Source organism: Chionomys nivalis, chromosome 17 (assembly GCF_950005125.1).
Source record: "Chionomys nivalis chromosome 17, mChiNiv1.1, whole genome shotgun sequence".
NCBI lineage: Eukaryota > Metazoa > Chordata > Mammalia > Rodentia > Cricetidae > Chionomys > Chionomys nivalis.
In genome coordinates this window covers 56,865,544-56,885,557 of record NC_080102.1, presented here as the reverse complement: position 1 = coordinate 56,885,557, position 20,014 = coordinate 56,865,544, and the positions used below count along the sequence as shown (strand labels likewise).

At 45.5% G+C, this 20,014-nt stretch overlaps 1 protein-coding gene across 2 annotated transcripts in view; it reads left to right on the top strand.

Moving 5' to 3' along the window:
- Positions 1–20,014, top strand: part of Lima1 (LIM domain and actin binding 1) — a 112,392-nt gene that overhangs the window by 82,860 nt on the left and 9,518 nt on the right. For both annotated transcript variants that reach the window (XM_057792255.1, XM_057792257.1), the window contains 3 exons: positions 4,610–4,714; positions 10,945–11,002; positions 13,678–13,787. In XM_057792255.1, coding sequence (XP_057648238.1) covers positions 4,610–4,714; positions 10,945–11,002; positions 13,678–13,787 — 273 coding nt within the window. The remainder of the gene's footprint in view (positions 1–4,609; positions 4,715–10,944; positions 11,003–13,677; positions 13,788–20,014) is intronic.

Sequence of the window (20,014 nt, the reverse complement as noted above, 5' to 3'; positions counted from 1 at the left end):
CAGCCATCATGAGCACTGTGACTAGGAATTGTCTCCTGGGCCCTGACCTCTGACCCTGGCCAGTCCTTTTTCATAAGTCCTGTATCCCTCCTGCCTTTGTAAGCATACGTTTTCCAGTCTTGATTTTGTGTCCCCAGCTCATGCATGCATAGTCATACCTCCTTTATATTCTGTGATGTTACCAGCAGTGATAGCAAGACTTTTCCTGGCTTGTCTACTCAACTTTTTCATTGTCACTGATAAGAATCAGTATTTTAGGGGCTAGAGAGATGGCTCAGAGGGTAAGAGCACTGACTGCTCTTCCAGAGGTCCTGAGTTCAATTCCCAGCATCCACATGGTGGCTCAAAACCATCTCTAATGAGACCTTGTGCCTTCCTTGCCAGCAGCACATTGTCTGCTTAATAAATAAATAAATCTTTTTTTAAAAAAAAAGAATCAGTATTTTATTAGCTTTAATAGGGATATCTATTGTGAGTTTCTTTTTGGTTTTATGGTGGGTGCAAGTGCATTGAGCATTAAGTTTTCCATTGAAATATTGTTCACGTAACGTAAAAATCGCCTTTATGTTAAGTGTACACTGGCTGAGGATATATCCCAACAGTAGAGCCTTTGCCTAGCTTGCCTGAGGCCCTGGCCCTGACCCCGGCTCCACAGGGGAAAACAGACCAAGTACACACTTAGATGGCTTTTTGTTTTTTAATATATTTCAAGGTTATACAACCATGACTCTGTCTTAGTTCCAGAACCTTTCTGTCATCCCTCAGAGAAATCCCATATGTGTGTGGTCACCCTCTAAAGCACTCCTTCACTCTCCGTCTATGAACCTGCACATCCTGGACATTTCGTTAGGAGGAATTCTGTGAGAGCTGGAGCTGGGGTGTGGCTCCATGGTACAGCACTTGCCCTGCGGGCCTGAGGCTCAGGATTCAGCTCCCAATAAGGGGTGCTCTATATGGTCTACTCACTCTCTAACCCCTATGATGTCGTGGTTTCCTGCAGAGGAGGAATAGTGTGTTAGAAAAGAGGGGGTGGGAAATGACAGGACAGGATGATGACATGTTTGATGAATAAAAAATTTGGTATTCTACACACACAACCCCATAGTGCTAAGAATCAAACCAGAATGTCACATATGCTGGATAAACACTCACCCACCTCCCCAGCCCCAAAACTGGTATTCTTTTTCCTGTTGTTTTGAGACAGGGTCTCATCATGTAGCCTTGGCTATCTTAGAACTCACTCTGTAGACCATGCTGGCCTGGAACTCACAGAGATCCACCTGCCTCTGCCTCCTGAGTGCTGGGATCAAAGGCGTGCGCCACCACGCCCAGCTTGAGACAGGATTTTGCTCTGTAACCTAGCCTTAGAGTCACAGGGTTCTTCTTGCCTTAGCCTCCCTCCCAGTACTCAGGAGACAGGAGCCCAGGATGTCATCACACCTGCTTTAAGTCATCTTCAGATCTGCTCACTTGTCTGTTTACCGTAGTGCAAGAAACTGAGCATAGGACCGCAAGCATGCTGGAGATGTCCAGTACCACGAAGGGGCATCCTAGCCCAACTTCTCACTTTTAGAGGATGCATAAGTTTGTTTCTTCTGTGATTATTCATGGCCAAAGTTCTTAGCAATGTTGGGGGAATAATGTTGCTTTATTTGTTCCTGGACAGATCAAAACTGCAGGTTCAATATCATAATGTGTATTCCAGAAGTTAGGCCTCCCCCGCCCATAATTGTGCATTCCCCAGTACTAATGGACCCATTCTATGAGACACCCTTCCTCCCTTCCTCTCTTCCTCCCTCTCTTCCTCCCTCTCTTCCTCCCTCCCTCCCCCTCCCTCCCTCCCCTCCTCTCTCCCTTCCCTTATCCCTCCCCCTCCCTCCCTCCCTCCCTCACTCCCTCCCTCACTCCCTCCCTCCTTTCCCCCTCCCTCTCTCCCTCCCTCTCTGTCTTCTTTTTTCAGGTCTGGGGACTGAAATCACTGCTTTTACACATGCCACACCATGCTCGACCACTGAGCTACACCCTCATCCCTTACTCCAGTTTTTCCACAGTAGATTAATAAGAGACAATGTGGCCGGGCGGTGGTGGCGCACACCTTTAATCCCAGCACTTGGGAGGCAGAGGCAGGCGGATCTCTGTGAGTTCGAGACCAGCCTGGTCTACAAGAGCTAGTTCCAGGACAGGCTCCAAAACCACAGAGAAACCCTGTCTCAAAAAACCAAAAAAAAGAAAAAAGAAAAAAAAAAAGAGACAATGTGTGTAGATTTCAATAGAGTGAAACTCTCAGAGTTCCCTGACTGAAAAGTGGGCAGAATGACACTCTCCTTTGAGCATAGTTCGGGAGACACAGAGACGGGTGAGGGGCAAAGCTTACATCTTGTCTGTGATTGGAGGTGTCTGTCTGTCTGTCTATGCAAACATTCCACCCAGATGATTCCTTGGGTGGGAAAACCTGTTCAGTGACCTCGTTTTCTTGTTTTTAGCACACTGGAAAGAGCAGGCACAGCCGTGACAAAGCATCCTCCTGCTTGCTGGTTCTTTGCTCTTCATTTTGAAATAATCTGGTGTGTCACAGCCTGACCTCAGGCTGCTCATGTAGCCAAGGCTGATCTTGAATTCTGTCCTCCTGCCTCCAACTCCTAAGAGGTGAATTACAGTGCCACCACACATGGTTTTATTTGGTGCAGGGGTAGAACCCAGGGCTGTACCAATTGAACTACATCCTTTGTTCCCCCTTAAAAACAAAGCCTCAAGGGGTATAGCAGCAACACAGGGTGGCTGAGGTTTGACGCCAGGTCCGGGACTGCCAGGCTACAGAGATCCTGCCTCTAAATGAATTTTTCTTCCTTAAAGTCCTGCTCTGGGGATTTCAAGAGTTGAGAAGTCTTTAGAAATTCTTGCAGAGAGTGTGTTTTATCTCATCCTCAAAGAATGTCTGAAATTCCTCACAGAGCATGATTGTAACGGGGAGCTTGGAGACTGACAGACAATAAATTAGTGGGTGTCATGGTGTGTTCTGCAGTGCTGGCGGCCATCTCCTCCTAATAGGTGCATTTGCAGAGCTGAGACTGGCTACTTTAAGTCGCCGGCCTTACCCTGTTCTTCACACCCACTTCCATTAGCCCTGTGGCCTGAGATGGCTTTGTTTCTCCCAAGCCCTGAAGAATCACAGGGAGGGACTGGGAATATGGCTGAACTGGTAGTGCTTCTTAGTGAGCAGTCTTTTTTTTTTTTTTTTTTTTTTTTTGGTTTTTCGAGACAGGGTTTCTCTGTGGCTTTGGAGCCTGTCCTGGAACTAGCTCTGTAGACCAGGCTGGTCTCGAACTCACAGAGATCCGCCTGCCTCTGCCTCCCGAGTGCTGGGATTAAAGGCGTGCGCCACCATCGCCCGGCTCATTAGTGAGCAGTCTTGAGTTTCACCACAGCGCCACGTTAGATGGAGCACGGTGACATTTCACCGTAGCGCCACGTTAGATGGAGCACGGTGACATTTCACCACAGCGCCACGTTAGATGTAGTACGGTGACATTTCACCACAGCGCCACGTTAGATGGAGTAAGGTGACATTTCACCGTAGCGCCACGTTAGATGGAGTACGGTGACATTTCACCACAGCGCCATGTTGGATGGAGCACGGTGACAGACACCTGCAGCTCCAGCACTTGAGAGGTGGAGCAGGAGGATCAAAAGCTCAGGGTTATCCTTGGCTATATAGTCAGTTTGAGGCCAGCATGGACTACGTGGGAGCCTGTCAGAGAGAGAGAGAGAGAGAGAGAGAGAGAGAGAGAGAGAGAGAGAGAGAGAGAGAGAGAGAAGGAAGGGGGGGTCGTAGGAAAGCAAGCCCATCTTCAGGAAAGATAGGAAACAGCCATCTTCACCCCTCTCTGTTGGCTTTAGATATTTTAACTTTCTACTCCTAGTGTCCTTTACAAGGAAGAAAGAGGGTTATTCTCCTTAGGCCTTATGGCAATACTAATACATGTCTTTTAATGTTGAGGCTCAATTATGAAATACAGATTAAGGTATATCTGTGTGAATTTTATGTAAACTTTTTTTTGAAAGTTTCGTAGAATAAGATTGTTTATGGTATCATTCAGTATAATTTCGGTTTTTATATGTGTCCATCATTCCTGTCTTTCTTTCCAGGCCGGGCATTTATATGTATGGTCAGTATATTTTCTTAATTGTTGGCACTTGGCACCACCTTTCCCTGCTCCCAAATGGTCTGGTCTGTAAATTCACAAGCTTTGCATTTCACGAGCTGGGCTGTTGGAAGAGTGGCTCACAGAATGCCGGGGGCTGGTGGGTGAGCTGTGTGTGCCCGTGTCGAAGTATGGCTCCCAGAATGCCGGGGGCTGGTGGGTGGGCCGTGTGTGCCAGTCGATGCGGCTGTATTCTAACTCTAGTTCCTGTGAGACAGGAGGGATGAGTCCACACAGCTGCTTTTGTCATTTCACGAGTCGATGGGTTTGGCTTGTGACAGGCGCTTGATTTGACCTGAGTTCTATGAGAGGAATTTTTGTAAGCGTTCCAGGGTTCCTTGAGAGATGTGCGGTGAAGAGAATGGAATGGAAAGCATTTGAGTTCACAGGTTATTTCTGTTTTGTAGAATGAGTTGAAAGCCAGTGGCGGTGAGATCAAAACTAAGTTGGAACAAAAGGAGAATGTGCCCCCAGGTCCTGAGGTCTGCATCTCCCATCAGGAAGGAAAAAAGGTAGGTTGAAAGGCGATGTCCAGTTGCCAGGGAAGCATGTGTTCTAAATTAGGGGCTTAAAATTGGAAAGGACTCTGGCTCCAGGCTGCAGTGTCTGGGAATTTGGTGGCAGCTGCCAGGACAGATTGTCATTTTTGCAGGTCACATAATTTCAGTTAGGAAGCTTTGTAATTTACAGCTGACCAAATAATGAGCCTTCGTTGGGAAATTCTTTTGTTCAGCAAATGCTCAGAAGGCATAAAGCTAGAGAGTCATTTATATAAATCTGCTTGGTCAGAGATAAAATTTTTATTTTTAAAAACTTTTTAAGGTTTTGTCGTGTGTGCATAAATATTTTGCCCAAATGCGTATATGTGCAGTGTGCACGTAACTGTGCCCTCAGTCAAAAGAGGGTGTAGGATCCCCTGGAGCTCAGGTTACAGAGAGGGTGAACCATCATGTGGGCGCTGGGGATTGAACCCAGATCCTCTGCAAGAGCTGCAAAAGCTCTAAACCACCGAGCCATGTCTCCAGCCCCAAGATCCTGTCTTTAAATCATTTACAATATTCTTCTTAATATATACTTGATATGCTATTTTAAGATTTTCTTTTGTTTGCTTGTTTTACCTTAATTTTGTTTTGAGATGAAGGTCTTACTTTGTGTCTCAGTCCCATCTTGAACCTGTACATTCAAGCAATCCTCCTACCTCAGCCTCTTAAGTAACTGAGACTGTGGGCTCATGAATGACACCACTTGTGCCTCAGATGGTTTTGGTTTGGATTTACTATGCTAGTGGCTAACCCAATGCCTTGCACTTACCAGGCACGTGTTCCACCACTGAGCCCTCACGTACATGATTTTAGCATCCTATGTAGTAAGTGCTTAGCTTAAAAACTGAAGACTGAGGGGCTGGAGAGATGGCTCAGTGGTTAAGAGCACTGGCTGCTCTTCCAAAGGTCCTGAGTTCAATTCCCAGCAACCACATGGTGGCTCACAACCATCTGTAATGAGATCTGGTGCCTTCTTCTTGGCCTGCAGGCATACAAGCAGGTAGAACACTGTACACATAATAAGTAAATAAATCTTTAAAAACACACACACACACAACAACTGAAGACTGGGCCAGCAGGGTGGCTCACCAGGAAAAGGTGCTGGCGGGCAATGTTGAGGCTCTGAGCTCAGTCTTTAGGATTCAACGTGGCAGAGAGAACCAACTCTTGCAAACTGTCTTCTGATTTCCACATGTATGCTGTGGCATGTTCTCGCTCCCATACATTAATAATTAACTAATAATTTATATAATGGGGGGAGTAAACTAAAGGCGGAGCCAGGCATAGTAGCAGATACCAACAGCGGCAGAACAATGCAGGAAGCAGAAGCAAGAGGATCATGAGGTTAAGGCCAGTATGATGTACATAGACAGTGTGAGGCCAGCAAGACCCTGTTTGAAAACAAAGAAAAACAGCACACACATTCATAGCTTTCTTCCTTCTCTGTCTGTCTCTCTCCCATGTGTCCTTCGTGTACAAGAAAGCTAACAGATTATTGCCTTCTAACATGCTAGCTATCAAAAATTATTATGGTAGGTACCATGAGAGAATGGGACCACAAGGAAGTTCAGAACCTGATTTCTTCAGGAAGATGCTGAGCCCAGTTGAGGAATGTTTAGGGATGGCCACGTGAGTGGAGAATGGTTGGGAATGGCAGGGATGGCCACGTGAGTGGAGAACGGTTGCAGAAGGAAAAGAATAGACGTGCAGGCGCAGCAGAGTGCAGAGACCTTAGATGGGCTTGGTAGGTGCCATTTGATTGATTTGGCAAGGTAGTGGTAGTAAATAATGAGAGTAGTGAGAGACAGGTGGCAGGATCTGGAACTGCCTTCTAGGCCATCCTCAAGGGCTTAGATATAATCAGACATCAGTGGGAAGCCATGGAAAGAGTGCCAGAAAAATCACATTTGTGATAAGATGGATGGCTTAGTGGCAGGAAGCAAAAATTTATGTAGACAGCATTCTTGCCTGTCATAGACTCATCAAGTAAATATTTTTTTTGTTTTTGTTTTTTTTTGTTTTTTGAGACAAGGTTTCTCTGTGGTTTTGGAGCCTGTCCTGAAACTAGCTCTTGTAGACCAGGCTGGTCTCGAACTCACAGAGATCCGCCTGCCTCTGCCTCCTGAGTGCTGGGATTAAAGGCGTGCGCCACCACCGCCCGCCTATCAAGTAAATTTTATACTGGGCTTAGCAGTAATGAGCAGATCCAGGTTCAATTCCTATCACCCACATAGCAGCTCACAATTGTCTATAACTAAAATTCCAGGGAATCTTACACCCTTTCTGAGCATCCGTGCACACTAGGCACACACATGGTGCACATGCATACCAGCAGGCAAAGAACTCATACTTAGATTTTATTTTAATCATTAAAAAAGTAATAAACTGTACACATCCTCACAACAATATTCTTTCTTCCTTTTTTGAGACAGGGTCTTAACCCTTTAGACCAGGCTGGCCTGAAACTTACAGAGACCTCCCCGTCTCTGCCTCTTAAGTACTGGAATTAAAGGTGCACGTCACCGTGCCTGGCTAGTGAAGGCTGTTTCCCAAATATGTTTGGGATTTTCCTTATAGTTTATAAATAAACTATAAAAAAATCTCATCACTGAAATCTCCTCATCTTTACCTCAAGATCATTACTGAAGAAACACTCATCTGGAAAATGATGCTCATAGTGTCCTTAATTCTGTTTTGTGCTTCATTCTTGATTGTCTTCATGCTGATTAGATTTGAAATTAGAACTCTGGGACAAACTGCAAGATCAGAACATTTTAATTACAGTGCAAAAGAGCAGAGTTGCAAGAAAATCATAAATCAGGGAGTGGATGGAAGGAGGAAGTAAAGACAGTAAACGCGCTGCAAGCTCTTCCTGCCCAGTGTAGGCTTTTCAGAGCCTGGCTCTCCTCCAGGCTGCCCCACTGCCTTTAGTTAGCCAGTACCAATGCTCTGTTTGAACTTTGGTCTGCTACAAAAAGATATTAATGCTACAGGCAATGTTCTTTCAAAAAAAACAAAGCAAAACAAAAAACAAACAAGCTGGGTGGTGGTGGCAGCGCACTCCTTTAATCCCAGCACTAAGGAGACAGAGGCAAGCTGATCTCTCTGAGTTCAAGGCCAGCCTGGTCTATGAGCTAGTTCCGGGACAGGCTCTAAAGCTACAAAGAAACCCTGTGTCAAAAAATCAAAACAAAACAAAAAGCCAAACACACACATACTTTTGTTTACCTTTGAGAATGTAAGAGGGCACTGGACAGCCTGGAACTAAAGTGACAGGCAGTGTGAGCCCCCATGTGGGAGCTGGAATTGGCCGCAGGTCCTCTGCAGGGACAGCCAGTGCTCTTAACTGCCGTGCAGTCTCTTCACGAACTTTCTTGAAATGCCTGGTCAAGCCGTTTTCTATAATGAGATGTCTGAGCGTGGTCTCCGGGGCTCCTGCCTGGAAGTGCCTGTAGTAATGACATCTGTCCCTCCATGTGCAGTTACAGGACATCAGCATTAAGTGTTCAAGGGGACTGGGTTAAAGGTTAGGGAAGAACAGCCCAGGATGGATGTGCCTACAAATTCACTAGAGTTGAAGGTCTTTTGTTTAGTTTTGGGTTTGGGTGACAGAGTCTCATATAGTATAGGCTAACATCTAGTTTACTGTATAGACAAGGATGACCCTGAATTACTGGCCCCTCCTACCTCTGTTTCTTGAGCGGTGAGCTTGTAGCCATGTGCCAACCAGCCAGCAGTGAAGATCTTTTTATGACCAAGCAATTTCAAAAGAAAATTTTTGTTTCTTTGTTTGTTTGTTTGTTTGGTTGGTTTTGTTTTTGTTTTCTCAAGACAGGGTTTCTCTGTGTAACAGCTCTGGCTGTCCTGGAACTAGCTCTGTAGACCAAACTGGCTTTGAACTCACAGAGATTCACCTGCCTCTGCCTCCCAAGTGCTACAGTTAAAGGTGTATGCTGCTACTGCCCAGCCAAAAAATGTATTTTATATCATTAAGTGAAATACTGCATGTTGAGGCAATCAGTCCAATACCTATCATGTATTAAACACTCAGTAAATGTCAACTGTGATTATTCTGGTTTATTCTTTGCCAAGGTCGAGTTCCCGTAGTGAAAAGAGAGTAGGGGGAAATGCTGGTGTAGCATTCAGGTATGGTCCGCCAACAACTTAGTCTCCAGACATCTGGACACTTGGTATCTATCACCCATTGAAACCAGCATCATGGGGGCTGGAGAGATGGCTCAGAGGTTAAGAGCATTGCCTGTTCTTCCAAAGGCCCTGAGTTCAATTCCCAGCAACCAATGGTGGCTCACAACCATCTGTAATGGGGTCTGGTGCCCTCTTCTGGCCTGCAGGCATACACACAGACAGAATATTGTATACATAATAAATAAATAAATATTTTGAAAAAAGAAAAAGAAAAAACCAGCATCATGATCTTAAAGAGGGAAGGTGTACACCAGGATGGCTTCTGAGGAAAGGATATGGTACCTATGTATAAGATCTGCTTCTTGGGCTGGAGGAATGGCTCAGAGGTCCTGAGTTCAGTTCCCAGCAACCACATGGTGGCTCACAACCATCTGTAATGAGGTCTGATACCAACACTCTATACATAATAAATAAATAAGCAAATCTTAAAAAAAAAAAAAAAGATCTGCTTCTTGTTTTAAAAAAAAAAAACCTGCCATTTTGAGACTGGAATTTTTCTGTTGGTTTTTGGGTTTTCCCGCAGGTGTGGCAGTGTGGTTTTTTTGTTTGTTTGTTTTTAGATATATGTTTGTTTGTTTGCTTGTTTTTAGATATATATATTTCTATTATTAATATTTTCTTATGTGTATGAGTTTTTTGCGTGTGTGTATGTCTGTGCACCATGCTTTGCCTGGTGTCTGATGGCCAGGGCAGCCTGGCCACACATGGGGCCCAGGCCGCACAGCTGCCTGGCAGGAGGCAGCACTGAGTTCCGGGAAAAGACTTCAGCTGACACCATCCAGGGAGGGCTGGCATCTAAAGGGAAGTACCTGCCATTCCAACCATTAGATAAGCTGTCCCTAAGCCCTGGACTCACGTATTTCCCCTTTTGCCAATACCCCTAGACAAATGTCAGCCAGTCGGGGCCCTGAACCCTGGAAATCCCCTCACTTCAACCTCTAGCCCAGCTGCATTTGGTACTTTCTCTCAAACACTGCTTCAGACAAGTCCAAGCTCAAGCTTGAATAAAGGCTCTTTGCTTTTACATATGAGTGCAGACTCCATGGTGTTTTTGAGGTGACTCTGTGGTGTTTTGGGGCGACCCCGCAATCTGGATATAACATCTGAAATGGTCAAAAGAGGGTGTTGGATTCCCTGGGACTAACTAGAGTTAGATGATCATTAACAAGTGCTCTTAACAGAAGAGCCAACTTCTTCAACCATTGCTCCTTTTTTCTTTCTTTCCTTCTTTCTTTTTTTTTAATTTTTTTTTTTTTTTTTTTGGTTTTTCGAAACAGGGTTTCTCTGTGGTTTTGGAGCCTGTCCTGGAACTAGCTCTTGTAGACCAGGCTGGTCTCGAACTCACAGAGATCCACCTGCTTCTGCTTCCCAAGTGCTGGGATTAAAGGCGTGCGCCACCACCGCCTGGCTTTTTAAATTTTTTTATTTTTATCCTTTTTTTTATTTTTTTTTGAGACACGATATACTATAGCCCAGGCTAACATCAAACTCACAGTATAGCAGGGGGATTGTCTTTAACTCCTGATCCTCTTCCCTTCACCTCCCAAGTCTCAACCTCTCCACCCAAAACACATAAACAAAACCAGGGAAATAAGAGTAAGAATAACTCCCGTGCTTAAAGATGTTCCTATCCCTTGCTGTGAATCATTCTCGGCACGTGAGGGGTTCGCTCTCCTTGCCATGGGATTTTGTTTGGTTTTTGCTTCCTGAGATATGGCTTGAAAGTTCTTTATGAGGGAGACAGGCACACTTGGCAGCTGAACGCAGTCTGTTCTAGTGTTCCTCTGTAATTGAGAGGCACGTTAATATCCTCGTAAAAAACATTTGCTGCCTCTTGTTTAAATGCTCAGCTGTTCTGGGGCCGTTATTTTCCCCCAGGCAGCCAGTGACTAACTGGAGTCAGCAGGTTTTTATGGCCTTGGCAGCGGGTTTTCTCTTTTATTTTTAATGTGCTTCCTAATCCCCCTTCATCTTTTTTGTTTTTTTTCTTGTAGGTTTCTGCGACTGAGAATAGCCTGATGGCCCATTGTAGCCCTGCTGAAGATGATGCCTGTAAGCATTTGCTCTTAGCCCTTCATGGTGGGTCAGGGACACAGCACACGGTGCGGGTTGCCCCACATCACACCAGCAGCTGAGCTCATCCGTGTTTCCACTGGGTTTTCAGGACTGCTGTTTGAACACCCTTCGCTCTTTTCGTAGCTCAGGGAGAAGTTGAATTACATGTGGGTAACATGGTAACATGGAACAAAGATTTCTTGTTATTGTTTTGCTTGTTTGTTTTCGAGGTAAGGTTTCTCTGTAGCTTCAGAGCATGTCCTGAAACTAGCTCTCGTAGACCAGGCTGGCCTCAAACTCATAGAGATCCACCTGCCTCTGCCTCCCGAGTGCTGGGATTAAAGGCGTGCACCACCACCATCTGGCTAACTTTTCTATAAATTTTTGAGATTTTTATTTATTTTTATTTAATGTATATGTATATTCATGATATATATATGCCTGAATGTTGTCTGTGTACCATATGCCTGTAGTGCCTATTAAGACAATGGCATCAGATCCCCTGGGACTGGAGTTACAGACAGGAGTTACCATGTGGTTGCTGGGAATTGAACCTGGGTCCTATGAAAGAGCAGCCAGTGCTCTTAACTTCTGAGCCATCCGCCCAGCCCTTACTAAAAGAATAACCTTTAACAACACTTCTCTCATTGAATTTATACTTCCTTTTGCACTGAACTATTCCAAGTCCGAAGCTATATAACTGATCTTGAAGTCTTATTTTTATAGAAGGTGTTCAAGAAGAACTATATTAATTATGAGGGAACATTTAAAGGCTTAGGGATTTTTCCTCGAAGTGCTAAGTTTTGACATAATTTTATATAGTTTTGAAGTAATTGTAAGCCTGATTCCTCAAAGATAAAAGATTTGGGTTTTACTTTACTGTCGGCAGAGGCTGCTCCTTCATATCCGACTGCCCAGACCCGAAATAATCACACAGAAACTGTAACAATTGCAGTACTGTTTGGCCAATAGCTTAAGCACCTTTCTAACTAGCTCTTATATCTTAAATTAATCCATTTCTAATGATTTATGTATCGCCAAGTGGCTGTGACTTACAGTGTCTATCTCCTCCGGTGACTCCATGCCTTCCCTCTGACTCTGCCTTCTTTCTCCCAGCATTCAGTTTAGTTTCCCTGCCTAGCTCTACTCTGCCCTATCACAGACCAAAGCAACTTCTTTATTCATTAACCAATAAAAGCTACACATATAAAGGGCTTCCCGCACCATCTGCTATCTCTGCTTTATTTATTTACTTTTCTGACTTGGTCTCACTATACACCCACTGGGCTAGAACTTCCTGAGCTCCCCCACCTGTGCCTCCTGGGTGCTACAGTTAGACATGTGAGATTACGCCACAATGCGGGCTCGTGATACTGAGGCCACTGCTGATTTTCAGTGTGCTGTTGTTTTGTTATTTTTTTTTGGGGGGGGGGTGTTCTCTGCATAGCCCTGGCGGCCCTGGAATTCACTATGTAGACCAGGCTGGCCTTGAACTCACAGAGATCCGCCTGCCTCTGCCTTCAAGTGGGGATTAAAGGCTGCGCCTCTTTCACCCCCCCCCCCCGCTCAGTAAGGTGTTCTTATATATGTACAGATTTCTAGCTCCCCACAACAAATCTGGACACAGAAACCCTCAAAACGGAGGTCAGAGCACAAGTCAAGCAGATTGCTATAAATCTCCCTTGCGATTGCCCAGAAACACTCAGCCTGAAATCGGACGCGCACCTTCTATGTTCATTTGCTTGAACTAAAGGGTTTTTTAAAATTAGGTTTGCAAACCAGGCTGTGTGGTACACGCCTTTAATCCCAGCACTTGGGAGGCAGAGGCAGACGGATCTCTGTGAGTTCGAGACCAGCCTGGTTTACAAGAGCTACTTCCAGGACAGGCTCCAAAACCACAGAGAAACCCTGTCTCGAAAAACCAAAAACAAAACAAACAAAAAAAAAAACAAACAAACAACAAAAAAAAAAAATAAATAAAAACAAAAACTAATCCAAAGCAAACTGTTCATAGTGGCATACACCTTCAGTCCCGGAGCTTGAACAGAAGAAGCATAGTAAATCTCCAGCCTGGTCTACATAACAAATTCCACCCCACCCAGAGCAAGACCCTGTGTCTAATTTTTTTTAAGAGGATGACCCACAGAGACTCAACGCCTTCATTTTCTCCATCTTCAGCTGAAGCACCGCAGAAGAAATCATTGGGAGTATGCCAGCTACCAAAAACATCAAAATCTATACACAGCCTTAAGGAATGGGAGTCGCCTCAGAGCAGAATGTCATACAAGTGGTTTGGGTCCCAGCTGTGTGCTGGCAGCCTGACTCCTCGGGGAGCCCGGGGCGATTTCAGTTTAGAACCTCTTCCACAGGAAAGCAGGGTTTTTTCTGAGGCTAAGATGACTGGTTCCTGTGGGAACCATGTTTTTCTTCCTAAAAGAACCTTGCTCTGAGCCAGGCGGTGGTGGTACACGCCTTTAATCCCAGCACTCGGGAGGCAGAGGCAGGCGGATCTCTGTGAGTTCAAGACCAGCCTGGTCTACAAGAGCTAGTTCCAGGACAGGCTCCAAAACCACAGAGAAACCCTGTCTCGAAAAACCAAAAAAAAAAAAAGAAAAAAAAAAAAACCTTGCTCTGAGCTACTCTAAAATACCTGCCTTCTGTGACTCTATCAGGTGCCTCCCAGGTGAAGAGTGAGGCCCCGCAGCCTATGCACCCCGAGCCACTGAGTCCTGATGGCAGAACCTCCAGTCTTTCAGAAAGTTCTCCTTCCAAAACGGTGAAGGTATGGTAGCACTTGCTTGTCGAGTCCTAGACTCTTGTTTCTGGTTCCACGTGTTGCAATTTTTATCACTCTGTTCAGCATTACCGGTTCGGGCTGTCCTCCATACGATGCCAGGAACGGTATGCTTAAGAGTCATTTTCAGGGACAGGAGAGAGCTCACTGGTTAAAACAGCCACTGTTCTAACAGAGGACCCAGGTTCAATTCCCAGTACCCACTCCAGTTCCAAGTGGTCCACTGCCCTCTTCTGGCCTCCTGGGACAGACACACACACACACATATGAGAGAGAGAATCATTTTCAGCCAGTTATGGTAGCACACACCTTTAATCTCTCAAAAAGCATGTCTCTTGAGTTCCCGGCCATCCAAGACTGTTAGTTTGTCACGGTGGCTTCCGACTGTAATCCCAGCATTCAGGAGTCTGAACCAGGATTGCTGTGAGTTCAAAGAGGAGACAAGATTTGCCATAAGTTTAAGGCAAACAAGACAACAACAGAATGGGGGATGGAGAATATCTGAGTTTTGTTGACCAGCCATTCTAGCCAAATAGATAAGCTTAAGGTTCAGTTAGAGACTTTGTCCCAAAAAATAAGATGGGAAGTGACTAATCCCAGCACTCAGGAGGCAGAGCAGGCAGATCTCTGCGTTTGGGGCCAGCCTGGTCTACAAGAGCTAGTTCCAGGACAGGCTCCAAAGCTACAGAGAAACCTTGTCTTGAAAAACCAAAAGGAAAAAAAAAGAAAGAAAAGAAAGAAAGAAAAAGCAAGTGTGTGTGTGTATTTATTTATTTATTTATTTATTTATTTATTTATTTATTTATATAAAAGAACTGAGGGTCTAGAGTGCAGCTGAGTGCCCCAGCACAGGACTAGACGGCACAAGACCATGCCTGGCACCAACGGAGTCTCAGGAGTTGAACCAGCGCCTGTATCCTGCTTGACTCTGTCCAGAGATCAGCTCTTGGTGCTCTATCTTCCCAGGGTCTGAAGGCTGGAAAGGTAGCCAGTGCCACACATGGCCTTCCTTCCCACAGCCCTACCCACATGTCAACGTTTGGGTTGTGGTTCTGAATCAAAAATCGATTTTTTAAAAAAGCGGTGGGGGAGGTGGCTAGAGAAATGGGAACGAGCACTTGACACTGGTGCAGAGGACCCGAGTCTGGTCTCAGCATCCACTGCACACAGCTTCCAGTCGCCCTTAACTCCATTTCCAAGGAGATCCTACACCTCTGGGCTCCTTGGACATCTGCACCTACATGCATTTCCAAACTCACAGACACATATACGTTAACTTTAAAAATAATTTTTTTAATTTTTTTTTTTTTTTCGAGACAGGGTTTCTCTGTGGTTTTGGAGCCTGTCCTGGATCTAGCTCTGTAGACCAGGCTGGTCTCGAACTCACAGAGATCCGCCTGCCTCTGCCTCCCAAGTGCTGGGATTAAAGGCGTGCGCCACCACCGCCCGGCAATTTTTTTAATTTTTAACAATAATTTTTTGTTTTTGTTTTTTGAGACAGGGTTTCTCTGTGGTTTTGGAGCCTGTCCTGGAACTAGCTCTTGTAGACCAGGCTGGTCTCGAACTCACAGAGATCCACCTGCCTCTGCCTCCCGAGTGCTGGGATTAAAGGCGTGCGCCACCACCGCCCGGCTAACAATAATTTTTTTTTAATTTATTTATTTATTATGTGTACAACATTCTGCTTCCCTCACACCAGAAGAGGGCACCAGATCTCATTACAGATGGTTGTGAACCATCATGTGGTTGCTGGGAATTGAACTCAGGACCTCTGGAAGAGCAGTCAGTGCTCTTAACCTCTGAGCCATCTCTCCAGCCCCCTAACAATAATTTTTTAATAATAAATTTTTTAAATGTAAAGACGAAGATGGAGGTGCTGGGCCCTAGCTCCATAGTAGAGTGCTTTCCTAATATGCAAGAACCTGGATTCCATCCTCGAGCTCTGCAAAAAAAAATCAGGCAGGGAAGGTGGTAAAGAAGACCAGTGCTGCCGGGCGGTGGGGGCACACGCCCTTAATCCCAGCACTCAGGAAGCAGAGACAGGTGGATCTTTGTGCGTTTGAGGCCAGCCTGGTCTACAGAGCGAGTTCCAGGTCAGCTAGGGCTACACAGAGAAACCCTGTCTCAAAAAAACAATAAGTAAACAAACAAACAGACAAAAAAGAAGAAAACCTACTGTTGCTATGATAAAACACCATTTCCAAAAGCAAGCTGGGGAGGAAAGTGTTTACTTGACTCACGCTTCTACATTGTAGTTCATTGTTGAAGGAAGCAGGGCAGGAACTTGCCAGCAGGAGCTGATGCAGAGGCCATGAAAGGGGTGTTGCTTATTGGCTTGCCCTTCTCATAGAACCCAGAATCACCAGCCCAGGGACGGCACCACCCACATGGGCTGGGCTCTCCACCATCAATCAGTAATTAAGAAAATGCAGCCAGGCGGTGGTGGCGCACGCCTTTAATCCCAGCAACTGGGAGGCAGAGATAGGCGGATCTCTGTGAGTTGGAGGCCAACCTGGTCTACAGAGCAAGTTCCAGGTCAGGCTCCAAGACTACACAGAGAAACCCTGTCTCAGAAAAAAGGAAGAAGAAAGACAGGGAGGGAGGGAGGGAGGGAGGGAGGGAGGGAGGGAGAGAGAGAGAGAGAGAGAGAGAGAGAGAGAGAGAGAGAGAGAGAGAGAGAGAGAGAGAATGCTCTCCAGGCTTTGCCTACAGCCCAGTCTTATGAAGCTGCTTTCTCAGATGAGGCTCCCACCTCTCAGATGACTCTCTCTAGCCAGTGTCAAACTGACATACAATTTGCAGCACCATCAGTGAAATGGCCCAGCAGATAAGCCACACGACAAGCTGCTTGAGCCCACGTGAAAAAAAAGAACCAACTCCTGCAAGCTATCCTCTGGATTTTCCTAGTGTGTTACAATGCGCATGCACACTCTCTCACACACACACACATACACACACACACACATACACACACACACTTAAAAATAAATGAAAAATAAAAGAGTAGCAAAGCCAGGCATAGTGGTGCATGCTTAAGCTGAGGCAGGAGGATAGCAAATTGCAGGCTAGCCTGGACTATGCATTGAGACTGACCCTTAAATGACTTCACAGTGACATAGTCTATCTGACCTGGTTATGGATTCTGTGTCACCGAAGAATCGGAGCCCTGGTTAGTCCACGAACAAACATCTGGTACTGAGAACAATTGATTTCTCAACACGGTTCTGTTACCTTCCTTGGCCTGTTGGGCCAGATGACTTAGGACTTGCTTGTGCTCACCCAACGCAAGATTGAGTTCCTCCAGGCCCTGAACCATGCGTGCTCTGTAAAAGGACATACCACAAGTCTCCTGAGTTTGTCAGAGAGGAAATACATGGGGCATATCTCTTCGTGCTTGCCTCAGAGCCATGGGCGCTTGGTCCCTGGTCACGCCGTCGTAGCTTTCACAGCCTGTCTTTACACACACCTCAGAATTTGAAGTTTGGGTGAAGACTAGAGTGTGTCACCCAGGTCCCTGTGTCTGTCGCGTAGTCCAGAGCTCAGAAGGTGATGGTGTGCAGAGCCGGGTCTGGGACCTCATTTCATCTCCACTTTATTTACGAGCTGTTTGTTCTCTCTTGCTCAAAGTCCCCCTTACAGTTTATGGGCAAGATAAAAGCTTTAGTAACTATACAGAAAGGCCTGCTGGCATAAGAAAGGCCTGCTGGCATAACTGGTCTCGTGGCCCTAGACTTTGCAGCAGAAGTTATTTCTCTACTTTAGGAAATTACATGCAGCTAAGAATACATTTGTTCACTCAAGATAGATTTCTGAATCCCACGCATCCTGAGTGGAGGGGGGAGATCCGTTCTTAGTGCCTGTTACTGAAAAATAGGGCATCCTAGGCAGGGAACTCAAATAATTTCAAAGTTTAGTTTCTTAAAGTAAAAGCTGTAGGTGGCTGGAGAGGTGGCTCAGTAGTTAAGAGCACTGATTGTTCTTGCAAAGCAACCGAGTTCAGTTCCCAGCAACCACATGGCAGCTCGCAGGCATCAGTAACTCCAGTTTCACTTGCAGTGCACATAACATACATGTAGACAAAACACTCATACATATAAAATAAAATTCTCAGGCATGGTATAGAGTCAGACGCCTTTCATCCCAGCGTGAGGAAAGCAAGAATGTTGTAGATTTTGAACACTGGCCACAGAGCTCATTTTGCGAGGCATGCATGATGCTGACGAAGTTCAAGCTGCAAGCTTGTTCTCAATGAAGATAGTGTACTGACATCAGAACCTGTGGGCTGGCACAAAGGTCAGGCCTAGCCTACTTCAAGAAATTCTGGGACTTTTTAAATTCTTATGTCTGTATTTATTTTTATTGTATGAATGTTTTGCCTGCATTTATGTTTGCCGTATATGTACCTGTTTCCTGTGAAGGTCAGAAGGAAGGTATCAGATCCCCTGGAACAGGAGTTACAGGTGGCTGTGAGGCACAGTTTGGTGTTTTTTGGTTTTTTTTTTTTTTTTTTTTTGGTTTTTTGAGACAGGGTTTCTCTGTGGTTTTGGAGCCTGTCCTGGAACTGGCTCTTGTAGACCAGGCTGGTCTCGAACTCACAGAGATCCGCCTGCCTCTGCCTCCCGAGTGCTGGGATTAAAGGCGTGCGCCACCAACGCCCGGCTATTGTGAGGCACAGTTTGGATGCTGGGAATTGAACTCGAGTCATCTGCCAGAGCAACCAGTGCTTTTACCCAATGAGCCACCTCTCCAGCCCCAACCCTGGGGATTTTTAACAACTTTTCAAAGATCATTTGAGACAGAGTTTCCCTATTCTTCCCAGGCTGGCCTCAATTTACTGTATAGTTCAAGTCTTGTAATTCTCCTCTGTCTGCCTCCCGAGTACAAAGATTATAGGCATTTACCATCATGCCTGGCTTCTGGGGTTTTCAGTTCCTAATGACAGACCGGGTTGGGGAGAGAGATCAAGACCCCAGAAGGAAGGAAAAGGCAAGAGGATGTGACCATCCTGAGGATCACCAACTTGTCCTCATTGTGCCAAGACAGCCAAGTCCCAGGTTCTCTCCAAGGGCCCTGCTGGCAGAGATGGAAGAAGAGAGAGCACCACACGCTGCTTGGCAGGACAGGCTTTGTGATGTCCCTTCCAGTACCTGCCTGGCTGTTCCCTGTGGGTAGAGATAAGAGGCTCTGTGGTTTTGTCGTGCGCTGCTGGGGATGTCAAGCCACAAGCGTGATAAGCAAGCTCTTTCCACTGAGCTGCCCTCCCCCAGCCTGGCTTTGTGACCTTTAACAAAGCTATTACAGTTATGATTGATGGTCACAGAATGTTGTTACTGCTTTTCCAGCGTCCTCACCTCTCCTCTCCTGCAGATAGTCTGTTTATTAGAGGCAGCCTGTCTGGGATCTGAATGGTCCTGGGAATGAGTTCACAGAGAATTCCGCTCAGAGAAGCTGCAGGCTACACTGAGCTGGCTCAACCATTTACTGCATGGTAAAGAATTTCAGTTTTATTACCTAGTTATTTTGTGCAAACTGAAAGGAAGGAATGAACGGCATTTGTGGTATCCATCTGATGAATGGAGGTCGGGCATCAGTGCAGAATTTTTCTCCAATTTCATCATGTCTAAAGGCGTGGTTTCACTGCCCGTGGCCAGCTGCTTCCCTTTCTCCTCATTCACAGATACTCCACCAATGGAGCCTTCATTAGACTGAAAAATATGTGTAAGACAAAATGTTGAAAGAATATAGATGAAACCATGTAGATTCATTGGAAAATAGCCTTACGTAGATAGATGCCCATCAAAAGAAGGTCTGTAATATTCCTCATATGGAAAAGGCTGTGTTGATTAATATAGATTATTTCTATGTTACCCCATTCATTTCAGAAATTCGTGAAGATAGTATCTACATGTTTTCATTTGAAATCAAGTGAGGATGAAGGCTTGTTGCATGTGTGAGGACTAACATCTGCTCTCTCTTTCCAAAGAGTTGCCTTTAGTTACGGGAACTAAACAACCATCCTGCACGGTGTAGAAAACACTGTTGGTCTGAGTTGGGAGTTCCTGACTGTGTGTGTAACCTTGGTTAGGCTTCTGATGCCCCTCACGCTTCAGTATCTATGTGTGACAAAGGGGGTGGAGGACCAGAAAGAAAGAAAAAAGTCTTTACTTACACAATGAGAAAATATATTGTAAAGATGAAACACATCTACGTTCCCA